Here is a 25,998-nt window from a genome sequence, read left to right as displayed (position 1 = left end):
AACGACAGCAAAGTGGTGATGCAATGGCTTGCTAATTGGAGCAGTATAGGTCTCATCTATGTGCAGTCCTTGCAATGTAGCTCCCAGTTTTGCTAGCCAAGGCTTTCTTAGAGCTACAGCATAGTCTGAAGTTCTTCCCAACATACTTCTGTCTTCATCTCTTTCTTCAGTGGTATCAGAGGTCTGCTGTGGTATGAAGCTTTCCCTGAATATTCATGTTTTTATCTTTTTTGGTCTTTCACAGGGACCACTTCCCAAAATGTCTTGTACTTCTAATGATGTCTTAGCATGTGCTTTCAACGAATAACTAAACACATAAATGAAACCCCTTCTATTCCTACCTCTACATCCACAGAAGAAAATAGGGTGCATACAGACGAAGTGATTTACTCAAGATACCATGGCTGGTTATTAGCAAATGTAAAATGGCAACCAAAACCTTGTGACCTCAAGTTCAGTGTTCTTCCTCAAGCTTCAGTGAAGCATGTACAATGTGAACCACTTTTTGGAGAAATATACCAAACCCATATTTGGATAGATCTCTTTATCGCAAATACTATTATTTATTTAAACATTAAACGATCATTTCATATTTGTTAAATCTCTATTTTAGTTCCGTATCAGATGATGTCTGTAAAATTATGATGCACTATTTTTATATACTGCCTAGTAAAGAAATATATTTTATTTATTTATTTATTTATTTTTATTGTGAAAATACCATATAGAGGGGTTACAATAATGTAGGCAAGATAATGAGTACATTTCTTATCAAGCATTGTATATTTCTATTAAAATAAAAGTTTGTGACAGGACTACCTAAAGTCATCCCATGTACTGTTAGTGATGGATAAAGCCCACAATTTAAACACTGTACTATACACTTTAGTACTTTCTAGGACATAAAGATAGAGGCAAAAGAGGAAAGGGATAGAGGAAGAAGCAGGAAGGGAAGAAGGAGAATGGAATATTTATTGAAGGTGACTCAGTGGTAGAGTGCTTTCCTCACATGCATGAGGCCCTGGGTTAGATTCCTCAGCACCACATAAACAGAAAAAGCTTGAAGTGGTGGTGTGGCTCAAGTGATAGAGTGCTAGCCTTGAGCTGAAGAGCTGAGGGACAGTGCCCAGGTCCAGAGTTCAAGCCCCACACCCGGAAAAAAAAAAGACACATTACCAGTAGCTGTCTTAGGTGCTTAGTAATAGCTATAACTGCCAACCATGCCTTAATTTAACCTTTATTCAGTTAAACATACTTTTACTTATCAGTTGTGTAGAACCCTAATTGAACATTTTTAAATGTGAAGTAAGAATGAAGATTTTTTTCCTTCCTAAAACAGTGGATTCATGTGGCTTGAAGTGTTCCACATTGATTAATTTATTGAAAATGTGTACCAAGTTTGAGAGCAGTTTTATGTAAGACATCTTTTGAATACACATACTTTCAAAGAAAGAATCTAAAATAACATTTCCTTTCTCATTAAAAATACTCATTAATAAAACGAAATACTTTAAGAAATCTAGGAATATAATTACAATAATCTTTTACCTTTGTTACTCTTCTTTTACTTTAGAGCTTTATAATGATCCTGGTTCCTAGTGCTAATGAAACAAATTGGGATTAGAACTCATGCTATATAATATTTTAATGGATTCTCAGTATTGTAATAATTTAACATTTCTCTTTCATTCCATGGAGATAGTATTATTCAGATCATTCGCCAAACAGATATTACAAATAAGCCATTTTGTTAATTCTTAAATAAATTATTCTTTCAGATAAAGAATAGGTATGAAATAACCTTAAAGAAATACTAACTCCTGAGATGTCACAAATCTTAAAGGCAAGAGAAGTTTGAAGGTAAAGATTTAGATTGTGTCTTATATAAGGAGAAAGGTGCCTATACATTGTGACAGTTATTTAATTATGCCATGGTGAAATGTACTCTGGCGTATAGTTTGTAAAGATTGGGTAGTGATCTTCTTCTGAAAGGGTGTATCCAGTACTGATGTGCACAGATGCTTATGTAAATTGTTTAAAGAATTAGCTTTATATGTAATTTGTCCCTTGCTTTACATTTCAAACCCGATTAAAGACTTCACATTTTAAATCCAAATTTAATCTAACAGTAATAAGGGAAGAATCATATCAACTTATTTTTAAGTAAGTTAAGAATACAGTTTCACAGCTTAAACAAAGAGCATAATTGAAAATGAGACTACTGCATTCAGGTTTGGATATTTTCTAAACACATTTCTTCAAGCGTGTACTGAATACATTAAGTACTTCATGTTTTTCCTGCTTAGATGATTATAGATGACACAATCTAAACAGAATATATTGTCTACACATACTTTAACACTGCTTTTTCTTACCAGGTTAGCAAGCATGTAGTGATAACCTCTCGAATGTTTCCCCAGGATCACAACCTGAAGAAAAAAAAAAGAGAAACATTGCTTATTCAAGAGGTACATTTTGAATTGCACAATCAGTGGCATGGCTAGAACTAATAATGTCTTTAAATTGTCAACAAAGCAAGATGTATTTTCTATACAGTAAAATAACAGTTAGTTGGATCTGGCTTCTTCTATGTGCATTTTCCTTTCTGATAAAACAGAAAAAATATTCCCTGTATCAAAGTTAGTGTGAAAACAAGGGGAAAAAACTCCAAACTTCCAGGTCAGTAGCATCATTGTCACTTAAAATAGATGGCAGAGGCAATGAAGCTGATAGCCCACCCCCACCAGTGAACTGGATTTCTGTACTTAGCTATTGAGATGGAAAATGAGCTGAACTTTGCATGCAAATTAGAAAATAGAATGTACAGTACATTTTTTGTTATCTGGAATGCTTAGGGAATACAACACTCAAAGAATGGGGTTAATGGGATTTTCAGGTTAACTGAGGTTACTTTTGCTTATTGAAAACCTAAATGTTAACTTTCCTTTTTCTGTCTTAATGGGAAAGACTTTGAGACCATCAGTATAACTTTTTGTGCTGATCACAATACCTTAGGCCCATCAAAGTCAGTTTCCCTCAGGGAACATTTGACAATACCTAGAGAGGAAAAAAATCCCTAAATATCTAGAGACATTTTTACTTGTCAAAACTGGGAGGAGTACTACTAGTATCTAATGGATTGAGGCCATGAATGCTGGTAGATATCATCCGATGCAAAGGGCAATCTTTACTACCAAGAATTGCCTCACAAAAAATTGTCCGTTGTTCTAAGGATGAGAAACATTCCCTGAGGTTCATTATCATTATCATAATTTTCATGAGCAACACTGTGATTAATAATAAGCCTTAGATTTTTCAAAGTACATTTTTATTATATCAAAATATGAAAGTGGGCTAAATATTTTCCAGCCAAATATACTGGCAAACAGTTTTGAGTAAATACCTGATGTAAGTTTATGTTCTCATAAGAAAATTGCACCGTTTTATTAAAGATTTTACAAAATATTTTATTTGAGGAGAATAATAACATAGAATTTAAAGAAATAGCTCGGCATCAGTGGCTCATGCCTGTAATCTTAGCTACTCAAGAGGCTGAGATCTGAGGATTCTGGTTCAAAGCCAGGCCAGGCAGGAAATACCGTGAAACTCTTATCTCCAATAAGTCACTAGAAAACTGAAAGTGGTACTGTGGCTCAAGTGGTAGAGCACTAGCCTTGAGCTGAATTGCTGAGGGACAGTGCTCAGGCCCAGAGTTCAAGCCCCACGACCAACAAAACAAAACAAAGAATTTAAAGACATGACCAAGTTTTGTACTTGTCTGAAGCTAATATAACTTTTGGGACTCTTCTTATGGAAAATAGGACACAAAATTATGAATACAATATTTGAAACAGGGCCTTGGAGACATGCCATGCAAATAAGGAGTTGTTAAGCTTAAGCTTCATGATGAATTCTTTTCTAAATGCAGCTGTCAAATGGCTTAAAAATCAGAAAGACAGAATTGCATACATATCAAATCAGAACTTTATATGAAAAGCTGTAATAGTAATGAATACAACTACCCTCATTTTACTGCCTATGCCATGCATAATTCCTAAGTTAACAATCTTATTTTATGGATAAAGAATATTAGCTCAAGGACAGTTTAAATTATTTGTCCAAGACCACATAACTAGGAAGTGGTAACGCTGGAATTAGTATTTCCTTTGGAAATACTTCAATAATTTAGGCAGAACCTCCATATCTCTGTGTTATGCATTCACAGATTTAACCAACCCTAGGCTGAAAATATTTGAAAAAAGTGTTTGCACAGATCATGTATAACCTTTTATTCTTAACATTATTCCCCTAGATATAACATTTTATAACATTTATAACATTTTACTACATAAAATATTATAATATAGAGATTATTTAAAGTGTGCACTTTAAAATATATGTGTAGATTTTATTTAAATACTATTTTATATAAATAACTTGAGCATCCACATCTTTTGGTAACTGCAGTGGGTATGGTTATGTGTCCTGGTACAATTATGTGCAGTATGGTGTACTACATGGCTTCTAAGTACAGGTGGTCCATAACATACCGTGAGTTAACTTATGCTTTTCAACTTTACAGTGATGTGATAGCTAATAAATGATAATAATTGCTCTAAGTTCTTGGGAAAGAGAATGACAAAATGTCTAAGGCATGCACAGGGAGGGACACATGGAAGAGAGCAAGTTTAAGCTGAGCCAGACAAATAATAAATTTGAATCTAATCCTTAACATGCTTTCCTTAGAATCAATCATGTAATTTCAGATTTGTGTTTTGTGTGTGTGTGTGTGTGTGTGTGTGTGTGTGTGTGTGTGTGTGTGTGTGTGTGTGTTTATGCAAGAGAGAGAGAGAGAGACAGAGACAGAGACAAAGAGAGCACAAGAGATCTGTTTTCTATTATTTTAAAATATGAGCCATATTTCTGACTGATTACTTATGAAGGAAATGAAAGGTTAATGAATGTGTTGAGGAGGTGATTTCTCATGCTGCCTTGACACAAAATGAGCTGTTAGGTGTCTTCAGGATGTATTCTTCAGTGTCCTCTTGTGAGAAACATCCATGCTGGTGACATTTGTTAACTTTTGGTGGCAAGTTAAGACCATATATTTGTTGAATTTTTAATTCACTGACAACCCTCAATATAATAAAGCCAGGGATTTTTAAAATTTTGTTACACACCGCAGTCTTAGAAATAAGGAAGTAAGCCCAAAGAGAGTGAATATGTCTTTTTCACCAGAGTCAGAGTTTAATGTCCTTCTGAGAGTAAGCAAAGTGAGAGGGGGCAATAGAAGATGGTAGTGGTGTAAGAACATGGAACGAGAACCCAGGAATTGGACTTTGCCATTCACTCACTGCTTGACTGTGGTCAGATCACTAAATATTCCTGAGCCTCCATTTCCTTGTCTGTAGTCTTGACTTTCCTATCACAGCCGTGTTGCTAGGATCAAATTGGATAACATATATATATATATATATATGTATATATATATATGAGATGTATTGTGTAATGTGGAAAGAGGCCATTGTTTTGGACACTGTTTCTCAGGTTAAAAAAAATAACCCAAGAAGCTCTTGGAATATCTGCTTTAATCCCTACACAGATTGAATGCCCAAGACAAACTGACTTATTTGAAGGTAACTACCACACATCACTCTTTCAATAGTTAAACTTAAACTGGAAGAGATGGGAAAGTTATCTAAAGATAGGAACATTTAGGTGTCACAAAGCTGCTACACTGAAGCCCATAATTAATTCCTCATCCTTGCTTTCAGTGCCTTCTCAACTCGTATTTAACATACAGTCTTTAAAATCTTAGTTTTCCAGTTCACAGTAAATTAAACACTGCATGCTAGAAGGAGTGTGTATGGAGGCAGGGAGTGATATTAGAAAAAGGTACATTAGTAGCAGAAGAATTGATGGACTGATTTAAAGAAAAAGGAAGGGATCAAAAAATGCAGATGTTGTATTACTACATAATATAATCATGGATGCTTGCTATTTTCTGTGAGTTCCTGAGTCATCAGGCTATGATTTATTGTGTTCAGAAATTGCTGCTGAAAGATATAGGTATATATATAATATATACCTATGTATAATATATAACATAATATATATTATATGAGAATATATATATATATATATATATATATGAAGAGAATGAACTTCAATTCTATTGAAATCTTACTTATGCCAAACAACTGTGATTATACTAATGTGAGCTAAGTAAAAAGTGTCATGGTTTGTTCTTGGTATCCTCACACCTTTAAAATATTTTTTGGGCCTGGGCTTGTGGAAACAGAGTGGTATGGGATGGTTATATGTAATGTACTACACAAAAAAACTATGTAGTTGCAGAAGTGGTTCTTGTTCAGTTAGTCCTAAGTCTTTATTCTTTCCATGTGTGAACGATGAACAAGACATAAGTTGTCCCCTCAGCTATTTAAGAAGTCTGGTAACCAAGAGAATATTCAACTTTGCTTTTTACAGTAATTATAAAGCTTTTCTGAATTCATTTCAGAAGTTGAAATATAAAAAGCTGTTTTTTTTACAGTTGACAGTGAATCTGAAGAAGAAATTCAAAGTTCCCAATCCATCTTCTGTACTAACTTTGCTTTTGTAAGATTTGTCGGAGATGATAGATGGCTTGCCCTGATGGCGAATATGATAAAAATAATAAAGGGAAATGTGTGAAATATTGATAAAATTCACTGTTTTAAGGAAATTTATTTATTTTTTTTTTGTTGGTCGTGGGGCTTGAACTCGGGGCCTGGGCGCTGTCCCTCAGCTCTTCAGCTCAAAGTGAGCGCTCTACCACTTGAGCTACAGTGCCACTTCCGGTTTTCTGGTGGTTTATTGGAGATAGGAGTCTCACAGTCTCTCCTGCCCGGGCTGGCTTTGAACCGCGATCCTCAGATCTCAGCCTCCTGAGTAGCTAGGATTACAGGCGTGAGCCACCAGCGCCCGGCTAGGAAACTTATTTTTATCTCCATATATAGCATCTCAAAAAAGGCCACAATCCTCATTCAGTGAGCAAAAATTTCTTCATAGAAGAAAGAGCGGTTACATATGAACACAATGAGTCAATGCAGATAGCATTAAATGGATTGTCAAGGAAGCTATTGAATTATAGTTTACCCGTTTAGGGGAGATTTCCTTTTACTGAGCCCCCTTATGCACTTCTTTGTGAAATTAAGACTTGGGTATCACTGAGTAGTTAAAAATAATTTATAAATTATTCAGTAGGTTTTCTGTGTAAGAGGCCATTTCTTGATTTAATGTTTAATCTAGACATTTCATAATTTTAGAAATGTGAAATGAAATTGCTCCACAAGACTACTTGGGAGAGGCCCACAGATCCGTTGGGAGGCAAAAGCATCTGTTTTTCTATGCTCACATTTTAGGGGAAAAAAGTGTGTGAAGAAGTGTGTATGTTTTTTCTTTCCTTAGATCCATCTGGTATGCAGATTAGGTTATTTGCAGACCTAAGTATCTCCATGTTTGGATTTTTCTACATCACTGCCAGAAAAGGATCTATGTATAAAGATTGATCTTGCGTTGAGTACAGAGCATGCCTTGATGTTCACCTTACTTTGTTTCTCTTTGATTTTGGCACCTTGTGAACATTTGAGGAGATGGGGGAAAAGGTGGGTGGGTGATATTTCTGTTTTAAATTCACCAGGGTGTTCTGTGTTACTGTATGTGTATTATCTCTTTAAGAGAAAGCAATTGTAGCATATTCTATTTTTTGTTGGTCATGGGGCCTGAACTCAGGGCCTGGGAGCTGTCTGGGAGTTCTTTTTGTTCAAAGCTAGTGCTCTACCACTTTGAGCCACAGTGCCACTTCCAGTTTTACAGTGGTTAAATAGAGATAAGAGTCTCATGAGGACTTGTGTGCTGGCTTTGAAGTGTGATCCTCAGATCTCAGCCTCCTGAGCAGCTTTCCTATCCCTTCAGATGAAAAGGAAAAGATATAGTTATCCTAAGGCATGCTATATAATTTCATCTGTACAAGTTGTTGAATCAATGATATAATATACAAATTAGCCTTAGAACATGTCAATACTTTCCAAAAGAATTTGTGATATGATCTAAAGTGTTAATCTTCTTGAATAAAGACTCCAAGTAACTAAATTGCTTGAGTCTTGGCAAATACATATCAGAAGACATTCTAGTAATCAATCTGCACACACAGTCTTCTATGACTTAATGACAGTATTTCTAACTTGGATAAATGTGATGAATTAGTGAGACAGAGAAGAACCGATCACCTATACCAAACTCAACTTAAAGGCAATAGAGATGGGAATGCTGCAGACAAAGAAATGGCAAAGCTTTTCATACAGGAGAAAAATCGAATTATAACCAAGGAATCTCATCAGTGTTTATGCTGTTTACAGGGATCTGTCTGCAGAGAGAAGGCAATTGAATAAGCACTGAATAAGATGCTAGGATGTGAGGATTAGAAAAAAATATTTTAAAAAGAATATGGTTTGGGCTGGGAATGTGGCTTAATGGTAAAGTGCTTGCCTAGTATGCATGAAGCCCTGAGTTCAATTCCTCAGTACTACATAAACAGAAAAAGCTGAAGTGGTGCTGTGGCTCAAGAGGTAGAGCTCTAGCCTTGAGCATAGAGAGGCTCAGGGACAATGCCCAGGCCCTAAGTTCAAGGCCCATGACAAGCAAAAAAGAAAAAAAAGAACATGGTTTGGAAAGTTTTACTTTCTAGACTTGAATATTGCAGTCACCATGACTAAATAGAATACATGGAAGAATTAATAATAAATGGTAAGCAAGGTAAAAGGCAATGAATAAAAGGCAATAAATGACCTATTTATACTTGGAAATATTGTAGTTAAAGGGATGTATTATCCTTGCTCTTAGTGATAAGATAAGATTTAAATGCTTAGTGGGTATACCTCATCATCTCAACCTTAAAATAGGATTTGTCAAATTCTACCCCATAAACGCTTATTGAGTTATGCCTTTCCTGCATATTACAATACTATCATTTCCCTAATTCCCTTATACTAGCTTCTTTAATGTACAGTAGCCATGTCTAAAGTAACAACAGCCATGAAATAATAATAATAAATACAGTTGTATGAAAATAAAATACATTCATCTAAGCATATTGAAAACCCACTAGCATGTCACTAAGGTAGTGGAAAATTATCTTTTTTTCATGAATATTTAAAAATTATCTTTAGTTTTACAAAGGAGTTACCATTTAACAAAGCAGTTTATGCATACACTCTTAAAACAGTTGTTTCTTTAGGGAATCGAATAGAGATCCTGTTTCTTTGTCCTGTTAGAAGGTTAATTTGTTTATGGCTTATACCTTAAGAGTATTCCCATAACTACCGATGGTTCTTGAGCATTCTAAGGAACCAAAATGAAAGACACAGTTTGGAGAGGGCAGCAAATGATGCTCAGGACTGGATATGAGTGCAACTATGGAGATTTATAAAATCATTTCCTAAGGCAGTTTACATGTACTGCCCCAGTCAGGAAGCCTTCATTGCAAATTTATCATCTAGATTCCTTGGATACAGGGCTAATAGCAATCACTTTAAATACTCAGACCATCTTACAATTTCCTGTGAAACGCGCTAATAAAAAAAATGATGTTACACTGAGCTACAATGCATTTACAAGTACTGTATCTTTTTATGTATTTGGAGTTACTGTAATTTTTTTCAGAGGGTGGAGGTGAATAGTACAGAATAGTACAGCAATAGTGAATAGTACAGCAAAAGGAAATTTCTCTTCAATGTGATGGTGTGAATAATTACTTCTCTGCAATTTGCCTGAGTATCTCCTTGGCGTAGTGATGAACTTTAGACAGTAAACTTTATTTGTACCTCTCCTGCGGCTTGAACTCAGTGCCTGGGCACTATCCCTGACCTTTTACTTTGCTCAAATTTAGTGCCTTACCACTAAAGCCACAGCTCCACTTCTGGCTTATTTTGGGTAGGTTTATTGGAGATAAGAATCTTACAGACTTTGCCCAAGGTGGCTTTGAAACACCATCCTCAAATCTAAGCCTCCTGAGTAGTTAGGATTACAGGTGTGAGCCATTGGTGCCCAGTGAGACAGTAAATTTTAAATGACAGTGTTTTAGATATAAGCTTTTTATGAAATTTACTATTAACTACTTTTAGTCTTATATCTATGCCTATAGTAGTAATTTATTACTTATAGTCTTATTCTAAATTAGCAAACTGAACATTTAAAATAAAGGTTTAATGATAGAGTTTACATAATCACTTAGACTCAAACCATTATAATAGTGAATTCCTGAAAAAGACCTACTGGATGGCCTGTATTTGTACTGAGTAGCATGCTTGGGAGTTTCAGTGGATTCATTAATTGCATTAAAAAAGTGGAATGGATTTAAAGATAATAAAATACTATGAAAATGGAATGGCAATATCTGGCATATGGTTTCATAGTTACATAAAATATGTGGTATTTCACCAAGTGCTGGTGGCTCGTATCTATAATTCTAGCTACTCAGGAGGCTGAGAACTGAGGAACAAAGTTTAAAGGCAGCCTGGGCAGGAAAGTCCCTGTGAGACTCTTACCTCTAATTACCCACCAGAGAACCAGAAGTGGCACTGTGGCTCAAAGTGGTAGAGCACTAGCCTTTAGCAAAAGAGCTCAGGGACAATGCCCAGTCCCTTGAGTTCAAGCCCAGGACTGACAAATGTCTAATTTCTAGCCACAACTACTTGAAGATGAGTGGTACAAAGCAGGACTTTCTTGATGGCTCAGGAGTCACATCTTTTCACCTTTGCATATTTATTAGGATGACTAACTTCTAGCATCATACCTGAAATGATACCTTGTGTTATTTAAACTTGCAAGGGTATTAAATCCATTACAGATGTTATCTTAAAGCTTCAAATAACATTTATTAAAGGAAGTGTATGAGCTGTGAATAGTTATGGACTCAGTTTTGCCATTACTTACTAGTTCCAATATTATGTACAAAATTGAAGCATGAATGGCAGAGTAGAATGTTAGAAACTGAGGTATAGGTCAAAATGATGGCATCTCCAAGCAGGGAAGGAAGAGAAAGAAATCTGAGGATATAGAGGAGAGTATTGTTTCCCTGTGAACTCCTGAACTGACTCCTGTGAATACATTTTCTATTTGTGTAATGTTCCCTGTATTCGGCTCTAATCTGTGAGATCTTTTGATTGCTGAAGTGAATGATCATATTTACATTTTCAAATAAAAATAAATACCTCTCAGAAACCTAATGTGTTTTTGGGTCTTTGATTTTTCGGGATAATTGCTTATTTGGCAGGTTTCTTCTACATTTGGGAGCCATATTATTTAAGTGGATCTCAATTTGCAAATTGATAACAAATAACCCATGCTCAGTTTATGGAAGCAAAAAACATAGAATTCTCCTAATTCACAAATATTTGGTTTGGTCTTTCATTCCTGTTATTTGCATTTGGCATTTATCTCCATTGGCATTTATTTGGCCAGTTCCTCTAACCTTGTGAGCACCATAACATGCACTCGGTTAAAGCACCTTAGGCGGAACCACTGTTTTTCATCCAACTCAGGAAGCACCTAAAAGCCATTTCTTAACTATGTAGGAATCACTGGCTAGTTATTAAACCATTGGTAGCTGAAATCAGCAATGGGAGGAATATTAACACTTAGATCAACCTATAAACACTTTTTCAATTGCCAAAACCCAATTTTCCAGTATAGCAATGGACCCAGGGGGAATATGGATTGAACTTGCTAGCGAATGGAAGGGCTGTCTGTATAAATCACATTTCATTCATTCATTCTTCTTTTAATGAATGTTAGCTGAATGGCCACACTGTGCCAATTCTGGGGCTACACCATATGGAGACAGAAGTTGCAGAATATTGGTTCCTCTTCTGGAGGACCTCATACTTAAATGGGTAAGACAGCAAAGTTATCAGAAAATTCTAATCCAGTGGGAGAATAGAAATATGAGCAAAGCACATCTGAGGAGAGAATGATTAACTAATAACCTGCTATAGATAGAAAGTACTTTGTCTTCAACCAAAGATCTAAGGGTTTTTTTTTTCCCTGTAGCTTTTTTAAGTGGGAACCTGACAAATAGGTAGCTTAAAGAGAATGCTATTTTGAAAATGGAGAGAGAGATATTGTAGAGGCTATTCCTCTTGATTTTAGGAGAGTCTTGCTGTTTTTCAGTGCTTACACCCTAGAGGAGATTTTTATTTGAGGCAACTATAAGCATTTGGTAGGATGGTAGTCAGGGCTGGCTCCCTAAGAAAATGTGGTTGAAATGATTGATGAGACAAGCTAAGTTAGAAGGACTATAAATAGCCAGATACTAAATGGAAGGGTATATATTAAAGGCAGTGCCTCACCGCAGCTGAGGGGGATCCTGAGTATGGCTGACTAGAAAAAGAATAGCCTGCTAGACTCTGCCTCCTGAGTCCCACTGGAGCTCCGAAGCTCCTCATTGGAGTGCTGATAGAGCACTGGCCCTTGGGCTGATGAGTCTCTCGACTTTCCTGCCCTGGCTGACTTTGAAGGGATCTCACCCTCCTGAGAATCTTGGATTGCAATCTCTCTCTCTCCCCCTCCCTTGCTCTCTCTTTCTTTCCCTCCCTCCCTCCCACCCTCCCTCCCTCCCTCCCACCCTCCTTCCCTCCCTCCCTCCCTCCCTCCCTCCTTCCCTCCCTCCCTCTCTTCCTTCCTCCCTTCCTCCCTCCCTCCCTCCCTCCCTCCCTTCCTCCCTTCCTTCCTTGCTTCCTTCCTTCCTTCCTTCCTTCCTTCCTTCCTTCCTTCCTTCCTTCCTTCCTTCCTTCCTTCCTTCCTTCCTTCCTTCCTTCCTTCCTTCTCTCTCCCTCCCTTTCCCATCCTCTCTCTCTTCTCTTTCTTTGCGGCAATCTTGTGTTTTTTTTCTTTTTTTGTACATTGTGAAGCTAAAATCAGGACCCACAATGATGGAGTTTTCATGAAATGGTTTAATAAGAGACATTTACGCATACATGAGTTCTCATGAGAATCCCTGGGCAAACAGCAGGGAGCATGATGATACTCACTCAGATTCCTGGGAAACAAGGCAAAGGAGGAACTTGAAAGGTTATTGTTTTAAAGAGGGCTCTCACAGAGGTGGATTCACAGTCAAAGATTTGAGAACTGATAGGAAGCACTGGTTGAGGAATGTGGAAATCAGTGAAAAGGAAGAAGCCAATGTAGGTATATTCAAGCAGATTAATTCTGGAGACCTCTGAGAATGGTGGGGAAAACACCAACTGGAAGGCCCTAAAAGCTGAGGTCTTTGACTTTCAATTCCCATTCACTATTGGCTGGTAATGCCCTCAGAAGTACTACTTCCTACCCAATGCTTCTGGATTGCCACACTCTCAGTATGAAAAAACTTCATGTGGAAAAGAACACATGCAAGCCTAGTGTCAAGGAGATATGGATAAAGCACCAACAGCATTTGCTATATTGTATTAATTCTTGAATCAAATTTCCAGTAATGCAGCTATGATATAAGGAGATTTAATCAATATCCTTCCCTTTATCTTGGTTCATGTTCTCTGTAGAATATAGCTTCAACATATAGTTATAGTGGTGCGGTAGTCATCACTAAATGTTTCTTTTTCTTTTTTTTTTTTAGGGTCCAGTTGTGGGGCCTGAACTCTGGGACTGGGTGCTGTCCCTCAGCTCTTCAGCTCAAGGCTAGCACTCTACCACTTGAGCCACAGCACCACTTCTGACTTTTTTCTTTTTGCTTATGTGGTGCTGAGGAATCGAACCCAGGGCCTCAGGCATGCAAGGCAAGTGCGCTACCACTGAGCCACCTTCCCAACCCCACTAAATGTTTCTTGTATGAAGGTCTTAAAAGATACAAAACCCTGGAGAAAAATCCAAAAATTTTAGTAAGCCAATAAAAGATAGTTCCAGGCCAGGTGCTGGTGGCTCATTCCTGTAATCCTAGCTACTCAGGAGGCTGAGATCTGAGGATCATGGTTCAAAGCCAGCCCAGGCAGGAAAGTCTCTTATTTCTAATAAACCACAAAAAGCTGGAAGTGGCGCTATGGCTCAAGTGGCAGAGTGCTTGCCTTGAGCTGCACAGCTGAGGGACAGTGCCCAGGCCCAGAGTTCAAGCCCCACAAATGACAAAAAAAGAGATAGTTCCATATAAAATAAGAAAAATGTAGAAAAATGTGCTGAAGAGGTGGGGACAGAACAAGCTCAAATGTATGAAAATCTCTCTATTAGAGAGGAAGGAGTTATTGTTTAGACTAGATTTGAATGATAGTGGAACAGTTGCTGGCATGAAGAAAGGCAAAAAGACTCCAGGTAGGAAGATGTTCTAGACAAAGGACATATGGTGGGATATAACAAAATAAACACAGGTTAACATTTACTGACTACTTACTGTGTAGAAGGTACTCTATTAAATGATATTAAAATTATTGTAAAGGTGATATACAGAGGGGTTATAGTTACATAAGTCAGGTAATGAGTACAATTTCATTTCAACAGTGTCACTTCCTCCCTTATTCTCTCTCAGTTTTTCACCTCCTGACCTCCTTCCCCCCAACCAAGTTGTATAGTTCATTTCCAACATAGTATCTAGTAGGTTTCACTGCTGAATTGGTTCACCCTTTTTCCTACTGTTTCTGTGCTTTCCCTTCCCCTCTCCAAATCAGATAAACATATACAAGACAAAGGGTACAGAAATCATAAAAAATGTCAGAAGGGAATAAATCAAAGAAAAATGAAAGAAAAAAAGAACTGAAAGTAGTACAATAGAAAACCTCTTGCATTTCTTTGAAGCCTTACCACTGCCCTTTAAGGCAGGCCATTAATAATTTTATCTTTTTGGTTAAGAAATCAAGGTACAGAGAAGTTTGGAAATTTGCTGTAAGCCCCACAGGCAGAAAGTAATGAGACCTGAAATCAAAATCAGATTTGACTGCCTCAAGTCACTAATCGTTAGTTAGAATAATAAGAACTGATGGTATTGTGGGATGATCAGCTCCTACCATGAGTTCAATTCAACAAAGACTCAGTACTTACTGCTATTATGTATGATTACCTAACTGGAGAGTAGTTGTGGCCTGAATCTTAGGAAAGTCTCCTCTGTTGCTGGGCATCCTGGGAATCTCCGTTTGGTTTCTTCTAATTATTTTGCACAGCTTTGTACTTGGTTCATATGATCATGACTCCAATTTTCGTTTCCATATCGGTGTGTGACATAAGTTGTCATTGTTTAATCACAACTGTACTTGTGATGAATGTTGGATAATCAGAACAAAAGCACAGGAAAAATAATTAGAGGGAACCAAAGGGAAGTGGCTCACAGCCTTCAACAAGAGACTGTGTAAAGGTTTCTAGGACTTAGTCCCTGAAGCTTTGACAATGTATTTTGATCTTTGTCTGAATGCAAATGAATGCCTCCATCAAATCATAGGCAGCTTGTCACAATGCAGGTTATTTAGCTAGTTAATTAAAGTCTGAGTGAGCCAGTGGCTCTCTGCACTGGGCTCTGAAGATAACCAAACCTGTATTCTGACCAGGCAAGTTAATTTAAAATAAGTGACCTCAATTGGGTAATGGCTCTAAGTTCAAATTCAAGAATCACTATAATTAGTCCCAGATGGACCTTAATTGTTCTTTCATGAAACAAACTGAGGAAGGGGAAAGAGAAATGCCCAATCCCAAAGTAAGGGTTATTAGCCATAACTTTGGACAGCATGGGAGCTGATTGAAGAAGCGCATAGTTAATTTTGTATAACAAGAGTTCCATTACTGCCTTTCCAAATGCATCCATTTAGGTGTGGAAATAAGTACTAGAATTCAGCACTCTTAACCTTGTGATCTTTGGCAAGTTATTTAAATTTCTTCTAGGGAAAAACAAACCACAATTAGTCCAACCTATTTCAGAGGACTAAAGGAGATAACTTTGTGAAAGCTTCGAAAAGTTTTGCAATCAAAATGTCTTGATTTCAGAGTATAGGGTAAAAGTTGTGGCTTGTGAAAGTTTTTTTAAAATACATTTTTAATTGTAAAAATAGTGTACAGAGAAGTTACAGTTACATGAATAAGGTAATGAGTACATTTCCTATTGAGCATTGTTACCTGCTGCTTTGTTTTCCCCTACCATCCCTGCCTTCCCCACCTCCCCTACTCCTCCCTCCCTCCCCCCACAGTTTGTAAAGTTCATTTTCAACATAGTGTCTTGTACATCTCATTGATACAATGGGTCAACCTGTATCCCTGGTTAAACATTTTGTTTTTTCCATTCCCTTCCCCAAATTAGAAAAGTATATATACAAGATGCAGGGCACCGGAATCAAATACAGTGAAAACAGGGATTATACCATGGGGGAAGAACATACAATTACTATATATGGTCATATGTACATAGCTTTTGACCTTTTCTGCCTATAAAAGTTTTTTTGTACACTCTGCCATAAATCAGGTCCTCTCCAACTGGGAAAGGATGAGAGGGGAAAGTATATTTCACCACTTCTGTGCAGTGGCATATAGTGTTCTTATTTCTTAGGAGGTATACTCATAGAGCTGAACGTGATTTTAGCCATTGAGAGGAAGTCAGAGAGTGCACAAATTTAACATTCATATTATGAAAGCAGATACATCTCCATTCATATAATATAAACCTTAAACTTGAATCTGTATACTGGAATAGCACTGTGGTACCATGAGGTCAGACTAAATCACAGGGAGAACACAGTGGCTTTATTCCCATTTATTTTTTAAAATAAATGCTTAGTTTTCCCATTTGTGACTTTAGATTAATGGTATCTCCCAAGCCCCTCAAGCTAAAAGTAATCAGAAAGAATTAGTAGATTTATAACAGTGCAGTAAGTAAAAACAAGCAAACAAACAAGCCCTCCCCCAAACAACCCATAATCTAGTCTAAAATCTTGCAAAAACAAGAATCTGGGATGCACATAATAGATTTGAAACTGTGTTTCTTTCTTAGTTCCATGTTTTTTGTTTGTGTTTGCCTGCACTGGTGTTTGAACTCAGACCTCACACTCACTCTACTTGCTTGCTTGGCTGGTGTTCTAACATTGGAACCACACTTGCAGCCTAGATTTTTGCTGAATATTTTGGAAATGGAGTCTCTAGGACTTTTCTCTGTGGGCTGGCTTCAAACCACAATCATTTGAACATAGGCTTCCTTAGTAGCTAGGATTACTACTTAGTGGTTACCAGAACCTAGCTCTGCTTCTACTTTTTAAGTGGAATTATATTTGGATGCCTATTTGAACTCCTTGTAACAGAATATCAGCATCTAAAATAGATTTATAGCGTATGCCTACTGACAGTAATCATAACTATTTATCCTTCAGTTCTAGCCAAAACTCATTAAAGGAGTTTAGGTTAAACCAGAATTTGTATTCTTTCTTCTTAGACAAGATTTATAGCGTATGCCTACTGACAGTAATCATAACTATTTATCCTTCAGTTCTAGCCAAAACTCATTAAAGGAGTTTAGGTTAAACCAGAATTTGTATTCTTTCTTCTTAGACAAGGCAAGGGTACAATGAGAGTCGTATTTCACACAGTGGCATTTCCATGTAAGGGCTTGGGCTTTTGCTAAAAAGAGCTAGAGGTCACAATGAGCAAAGAATAAAAAGTCCTGCTCCCCTAGAAAAAGTCATCACTGGGAAACACCCATAAATGGAAGAGAGCAGCAGAGAAGACAAAATCCTTTGCTAAAATTTGGTAAAATTTTAAGTTATAGCTCTAATAGTCAATTCTACAGGTCTAGAGAGTTCCTGTTGTGCATCTGTAAGTACAAATTGTAGTGCACAATGCATATAGGACTAGGAATTATTCCCCAAATGATGGATGTCAGGACAACTCCCTCTCCATTTAAAAAGCTTATTTACTTATTTTTAACACATGTTGATTGAGTTGTTACTGGCTTCAAAGCTACTTAACAGCAGTGAACAAAAGAGATAAACCTTGCTCTCATGTACCTTATCTTGTGATGGTTTCTTTCTGTGGATTCCTAAATTATCTCTACCTCTCATCTTTCCATTAGCCGATACCAATTAGCCTCTCAGTCCTCAAAGGAAGGTTTCTTCTCAGTGTTTGCCTTGTAAGTAGTGTTTATGAATGATGAGAAAGGAAATAACACTGGAAATAGGGGAGAAGGATGGGAAGCAATATTCCTTTCACATGTTGTCTTTCTGGTGTGATATACTTTCAAGTGAGGAGACTGTGTTCGTCTAAACACTAGTTCAATGTGGTTGGGTGGGAAGTGGTATGGGGTTGAAGACAGGTGGCCTATTCCGGTGAACCCATGCATAGTTGTCTGTTTTGTATATGTATTGGCATAATCTTGGGAATGTGGCACGAATAGGATGGGAAATGGAGCCTGGGTGATTGTCCTTGCTCTTTTGACTCATGATTTGTGAGGGAATGATGTATGCTCCTACTTCTCTCAGCAACTCAAAATTGATGAAGGGGCAGTAAAATACCTAAGAAAAATCTTATTTCAAATACAGGGTATTGTATTGGCTGCTAGAAAATGCTGGTTTCTAAAGGTCATAATGAAAAATCAGGTTGAGTTCTGGTTAATATAGCTCATGTTCTTAGTGCATCAAGTTTGTACCATTCTGCCTTATGACATGGGTCAGTTTTAACTTTTCATCTGCTAACATTAGCATTTACCCTGAAAAATACATGAGGATTGTCCTACCTGGGGAAATTTCAATTTCCGTCCCTTTCTCTCCAAACCATGAATTTTAATGAATCCTTGAGGACACCTTTCATCTGCCCATGCGGGGAAGTCCTCGCAGACCACTGTCAGTCAGAGCTAGTCATGCTTTTACCACATTTGTGTACCCCTTTTGTTACTTTACTTATCACACGAGATTGTGATCATCTGTTTATTAGGTTGCTTCCCTACTAAACCATGAGCTCCTTGATGGCTGAAACCAAGCCTTACTTGTTTTTCACTTTGCTTTAAACTTATTACTAGTCCTTTTCCAGGACTACAGAGGCAGAATGAATAGGAATGTTGTCTTGCTTTTAAGGAGAACTTGAAACCCTCTCCTCACATTTCAGTAGATCTATGGGAAAGGATTGTGCATAATGGCCTTCTGTTTCTTTTTTCATGAACCTAAGAAGATGAAGCCATTCACTTGTGTCTCCCACTTTACATGTTCTTCCTATTTATGTAGAGTCTATGAGGAGAATACATGAATAATGGGTCCTTTTCAGTTACCATAAAGAACTGACTATGAGCTAGCACTCTTTGTGCAAAGTCTCTATTAACTATGTTGGGCTACGATGTAATAAGACTGTAGACAGAACCATTCCATTGAACCATCCCTATCTCCCTCTAGAGTACAGTAAAGGGAAATTCATCACCATCAGCTAAGCTTTGAAAAAAAAAAACAAATAATTTAGAACTCACACAGAGTTTACATGCTGAAAATATTTGGAGAAACCATATTATTTCCCTTTTTTAATTTTAATTTTACTTTTTACACTATTTTTCTGTTGGATCACAAATTCTCCAGTACTTGGGACTCATTTTCATTGAAAATATATGATGGTATGAGATTGTCATGGTTGTGTTCTTGACATGGGCTAAGAAGGATAAGAGGATGAATTGCAGGCCACTGAGTGGTGAGGACCATAAAACAACACATGGAGGATTTTATGCTTGTCTTTGGAAAGTTTCAAGATCACTGTCTACTTTTAAGGATCTCTTACAGCTTAGCAATCAGGATGTTGTAGTGCAGGCTGCAGTGACCTGTTTCAGAGAGTCATTGCAGGAAATATACCATGAGGAAGTAATCTCTAACAAATCTTGTGCTCTTACTAATCCCTATAATATAAACTCAGTACTGTATCTTCAACAGGTTAAGTATGAGAAGTAACCATATTCAACTCTCTGTGGGTAAGAGGCAGGAAAAACATTCCTCCTCTCTGGTGGAAGAAAATGCCTGAGGATCCAGGGATAGGCATGATGCCACCTGTTATTGATGTGACTAATACAGAAGAGCTAATGGCTCTGCTGGGAGGTGTGCTTTCCTGTCACTCCTTGCAGCTCTCTCTGAGCAGCTTGGTGGTGGTTGCCATGGACACTAAATTGTGAAGGGGCTTGGGTCAGAGTTTGAAGGATCATGTTGTGCTTGAGTGAGAGAGACTGAAATTAAATTAATGTGTATAAAATGCGATGTGTTACTTTCTTTTGCACCTTTGGGAAAGCTGCAACAAAGCAGTTTGTCAAGTGACAATTGATTTTATACTGGCCAGGGAAGAGGGAGGAGCAATTTATTAAGTAAGAAGTTCTCAAGTTAAGCACAAGTAGTAGTCTGAAATAGGTCAAGAGAAGTACAAAAGGCTCTTAGAATTGTTGAAGAGATAGCAATGATGGCAAAGCATTTAAGAGTGGCTATTAAGAAGCCTTTCTAATACACCATTGCTTCAATGTCATTGGATCTCATCTCTTAAGGCAATGCACAGTAGTGTTAAGGTCATACTATTTTTTGTTTTGTTTTCTTTTTCTTTTTTTTTTTTTTTGCCCCCTGAAAGGAAGTATGTCCATGAGTTGGCCTTACCTCCAGGTTTTGATTTGCAAATCATTTCACATTTACTTTTCTAGTATCCCCTTTTTAAAAATTAGTAGGATTATTTTATTTATTTATTTATTTTTGGGGTCTGGTCGTGGAGCCTGAACTCTGGGCCTGGGCGCTGTCCCTCAGTTCTTCAGCTCAAGGCTAGTGCTCTACCACTTGAGCCACAGTGCCACTTCCGGCTTTTTTCTTTTTGCTTATGTGGTGCTGAGGAATTGAACCCAGGGCCTCATGCATGCAAGGCAAGAACTCTACCACTGAGCCACCTTCCCAGCCCAGTAGGATTATTTTCTATAATTCTGAACTTACCTGTCAGGGAGCTTACCTGTCTTCTCCAAGTACCCAATAACAATCCAGATATACATAGAACTAAGATTTGCATGATTGAAACAATTAAATGTATGAGTGCAGTTCAAGTCTAAACTCTTGGCATGAGTATGTTACCTTTTTTGTGTGACCAGTAATCCTACTCTATAAGGCAAGACTTTTTGACCTACAAAGCCATAATTAAATCAGCACAATTACCACTGTCTTCATAGCACTCAGAAATCTAAATCTCTGTGATGACCATGGTAAAGTAGCATCATATTGCCAGAGACACACAGGAAGCTTTCTAATATCCTGGAAGCATTCCTAGCCACTCTTACTGGCTGAGAGAATAAGTTTACCTGAACTTTGCTCTCACTATAACAAGTCAAGTTCCCTCAGGTTTTTAAATACTTAAATGTTTCTGAGTTCTCAGGCTCACTGACCACAAGTTCCTTCTCTCATTTTCTCCTCCTAAAGAAATGGAATGCAGTGATTCTAATTATAATGCCTTGTATATGTAGACTTTACCTTACTGAGGATCTTAGAATGCCTTAGAGAAATTATCTGATTCATCCTAATGTCATCCATGGAAGAAAGGAAAGGATTTTTATACTTTATGGTTGAAGTTGTTAACATGATGAAAGGTGAGCTGGCTGTATAAGTTCAGGCAATGATCTTGAACAAGAACGTAGCTAATTTTCTAGTCTTTGACCTAGAATGATATTCTTTCATGAGATATTTGGTCAGGGTTGAATGGTTGTGGTATGTATATATATAGGAGGCTATTTGGTAGCTGTATTTATTTTTCAAAAACAGGTTGGACATATGATATTGGAATCTATCTACTAATCACTTTCGATTAAATCCAGCCTTGGAGGTATGACACCAATTGTCACCAATATCCACAGCCTTAACCCTGGCCCAATGAATGGTGCCTCTCACTTGTCAGTTCATCATGACCTTTGGGCAAAGATGGTTTGACCTTGTCAAATATGGACTGAAGTAAAGCTGCTCCAACAAAGATGGTACTAATGGGCCAAGTAATTGCTTGAAAACAATGTCATCAGCTATTATAGAGCTATTTCTCACATTCAGTCTCATCTAAGTCCAGACATTTGGATGTATCTATCAGTGATCTTTGCCCTTCAGTGCTAGTATGGTAAAGAAGTTGAGCTGACACACATTATTTGTTTTTTTTGGGGGGGGGGTCTGGTCGTGGGGCCTGAACTCTGGGCCTGGGCACTTTCCCTCAGCTCTTCAGCTCAAGGCTAACGCTCTACCACTTGAGCCACAACACCACTTCCAGCTTTTTTCTTTTTGCTTATGTGGTGCTGAGGAATTGAATGCAGTGCCTTATGCATGCAAGGCAAGCACTCTACCACTGAGCTACCTTCCCAGCCCCACACATTATTTCTTTTACTGCTCTTTTACATTGATTTGATTCCTTTCTCTAGGAGAACACGAGGGCTTAGTTATTGTAAACATAAGTTTCCTGTGGCAATTGAGCTTGAACAATATTTTTGTGCTGATGTTATTAGATGTAGTTGTGAGAGCCCTCATAAAACTGTTTATTATGACATCTGTTATAATAGGATTGCTGTAATCATGCAGCTATATGACAAACTTTTAAATGCTACATTTTATTGATCTTTATCTAGGGAAATTTCCTAATCTAGAGGACTATTTAAAATATAGCTAATGAGTCAACAATTGTATCTCTATACATGTATACATAAGTATATACATACATACTTACATATATACATATATACACATACACATATCAGATTTATGTTTTCCCTCAAATTTGTTCAGATTTTCGGAGTTTTTTTTTGATGAGGTACAAACCTTAATCCTAAGATTCTAGAATTAATGGGTGGGGAAAATGGTCTTGATTTAATAAATTTTCACTATAATATACACAGGGCATCTAAGCAGAAATACAGTAGTGGATGTGGACATAATGAAGAATTTATTATAGGTTTGTTATAAACCAACAGATCTCAGTTAATCAGAATCTAACTACCAGAAGCCTTTAATTAATAGGAATTTTCCCTAGGCATTTTCCAGAAGGGCTAATGTGATATTTATATATACATATGTGGCACAGCTTTGATCAACCAGAAACTCCTATTAATGGGGACATTTGTTGTTCTGTACTCTAAAGATAGAGGAAAATGATAAACTTCCTGGCTGGGTCCTGGCCTTAGGGCATATCATCTTGATCTTTCCTTCATCTGTCTCCAATTCTCATCAAAGCTAACTGATGTTGAGACTTTCAAGAATCTCCTTGAGAAAAATATATTTAATGGTGGTCACTGGGCTGGAAATCTGAGGTACAGGGAAATTGCTTTGCACATTTTAAGATAGTTATCATATTCCTTCCAGAATTATTATATTGTCATATCCCCCTATTATAGTGCAAGTTTCTTTATCAGGGAAGATGTGTTCTTTTCCTTCTATCATATTTAGCACTAGGTATAACAAAATAGGTTGAGAGCCTATCAATCTTTCTCTTTCTCATACTCTCTTTCTTTTATTAAATTGCTGGAGATGGCACTCAGGTCCTCATGAGTGCCCAGTGCATACTACTGTTGAGATATACTCCCGATGTTCTCTCTATATATAGCTATCTGTATCATGAATGCTTATCTCTAACTATATCTACCAGTACTGAGGTTTGAACTCAGGGCCTTACATTTGCTTGGCTAGGATTTCATAACTTGAGACATGCCTCTAGCTTTGAATTTTGGTTATTTTCTGGTTTATTTGGAGATGAATTATAGGTAAACTTTTCTGACTGGATTGGTTTTTCATCAAGGTCCTTCAGATTTCAGCTTCCCAAGTAGCTAGTATTACAGACCTGTGAGCCACTAACATCTAGAATCAATCAATATTTCTTCCTGTTTTGGTTGGTTGTGAGGCTTAAACTGAGGGCCTGGATGTTGTCTTTGAGCTCTTTTTGCTCAAGGCCAGTGCTTTGCCACTTTGAGACACAGCTTCACTTCTGGTTTCCTGGTAGTTAATAGTAGATAAGAATCTCACAGACTTTGCTGCTCCAGCTGGCTTTGAACTGTGATCCTCAGATCTCAGCCTCTTGAGTAGCTAGAATTACTAGCTGGTGAGTCCACCAGCATCTGGCTTCAATCAATATTTCTTGAATTGACTTGCCTACCTTGTTTTATACAAAACTGGGAACCATAGCTAGCCCATTAGAAGAGGAAGGGGCAGTCATATTTAACACATTTGTTTTAGGGTTTAGTAAATGTAAGTGTAGAGATACTATCTTTTTGAAGTCATGTATCTTGAGTATAAAACACAAGTGTACAACCTCTAAGCTTCTAGGATTCTCAACCCTTGAGAGTTTTCATTAGAAGCCCTGAAGTTCTTCCCTAATAAAAGTAATTTGAATTTGTGTTGATTTTAAAAAATAAACCCTCCAAGCCTCATAGAAAATAATCAAGCAAATAATGAGATATCTTAATTTTTTAATGTGAAGAAGCAACTATGATTTAGTAGGAACATTTCCTATTTTGAGACCACAGTTTCTATCATCTGAAATAAACAAGATTTGCTGTTTCAAAATAATAATCTTGAATGTGTTTTTTCTTCTTATTTTCCCATAGGGAATTTGCTTCTAAATATTCACAAAGCCAGTTTAGTCAGTCTAGTGTGATGTATGGTCAGAGAATCAGGCCATCTTTTTTTTTTTTTTTTTGATTAAGCCAAAGGTAAAGTACCTAAAAATAGAATACTAATATCTGCTACTGTTAGGATAAATTATCTTTGTATTTTAGGTAGAAAGTTTATTTCAGTCAGCCAGTGAGTGTCTAAGTCACCTAACATATTGAAGTTTCACAATCTTAGGTTCTTGGAGTCATTAGTTTTAACCCAATTATAGAGAGTGTCATTATCAAGTCTAACTATAGGTTGTGCTTTGGCATTACTGTTCTGTAGCTTTAGGATGCATGTATACTCCCAAACATTTACTCTGCAAATCTAATAATGTTAATTAATAGCATCAAATCATCGTGCAAGTAGGCTAAGAAAGAGCCTCTGGTACTATGATCCATTAGGTAACAAAAGCAACCCTGAAAAGAATTAGTGAGACATCCAGTTTGCAGAGAGAAAACTAGAATGGTTGGATATGTAAAAATAAGGGGTACAACCCAGAAAGACATACCAAGAGTAAAGGATAATAGGTATTTTTGTGTACATATTGAGGGGCAAGAAAAGCAATGAAGAATGGGGCTACTTCTGCTAAATATGGGACTGGAAGACGATAGAAATTTTAGGCACTAGAAACACTTTGACCTTATATTTTGTAATTCCTTCACATGCAAATATAAGCTCTAGGATTTTCTAATATTTTCAATCTACTATACTTATGTATCAAGTTTCTATTAAGCTGTGTTTGTTAAGAAGGTGCTTTCAACTTAATATTGATAAGGGTATAAAAAAAGAATTTTTGTTTCTCCCAATAGTACCTAGTATAGTACTGTGAGTTGGCTGTATAGTGAGTGGGACATTTTTCATATAAATTTCAGTGCCCATTTTAGAAGTCTGATCCTATTTGCTTTTTTCATGAGTTACCTCTTGAATATGCAGTGATTTCTTAGGTAGCTAGTAATTACTCATCCTCTCAAGGAAGTCTCATTCTGAATAGTTGTTGTTTGTTTCATGTGAATGTGATGAGAGATTGCCCTCTGAAATCCAAGCAAGAGATGACAAATTATCTGTCTTTGTATTCTGAAGATTCTGGAAGACTTTGCACATAGTACACTAGTATACCTAGGCTGGCAAAGAAATTCCATCTTGCTCAGGATCAAGGTAGTTTCATTATATCTGTTCTGTCTCTTGTTTACTTTTCAGCTCATCATAAAATTTGAATGTCAAGGACACATACCTAATTGTGATGTATAAAACTACTACTATGTGGTGATAGAAGAAGGTTTAACTCTTATCTCTGAAAACAGGTTCCTAGAATATCATTGGAGTTCTACATGTAGAGAACCTAGCTAGACATAATACCTCAGGTTAAGTTATAGCTGTGAGTATACAAAGCAGGGACTATCTT

General features: G+C 37.0%; 1 protein-coding gene across 1 annotated transcript in view; it reads right to left on the bottom strand.

Moving 5' to 3' along the window:
* Positions 1-25,998, bottom strand: part of Gria3 (glutamate ionotropic receptor AMPA type subunit 3) — a 261,812-nt gene that overhangs the window by 111,564 nt on the left and 124,250 nt on the right. The window contains exon 4 of the mRNA XM_042682411.1: positions 2,376-2,429. Coding sequence (XP_042538345.1) covers positions 2,376-2,429 — 54 coding nt within the window. The remainder of the gene's footprint in view (positions 1-2,375; positions 2,430-25,998) is intronic.

Source organism: Dipodomys spectabilis, unplaced genomic scaffold (genome assembly GCF_019054845.1).
Source record: "Dipodomys spectabilis isolate Male_0828 unplaced genomic scaffold, ASM1905484v1 ptg000071l, whole genome shotgun sequence".
Classification (NCBI taxonomy): Eukaryota; Metazoa; Chordata; class Mammalia; order Rodentia; family Heteromyidae; genus Dipodomys; species Dipodomys spectabilis.
Note: the sequence above shows the minus strand (reverse complement) of the source record. Positions and strands in the feature narration are given on the sequence as shown.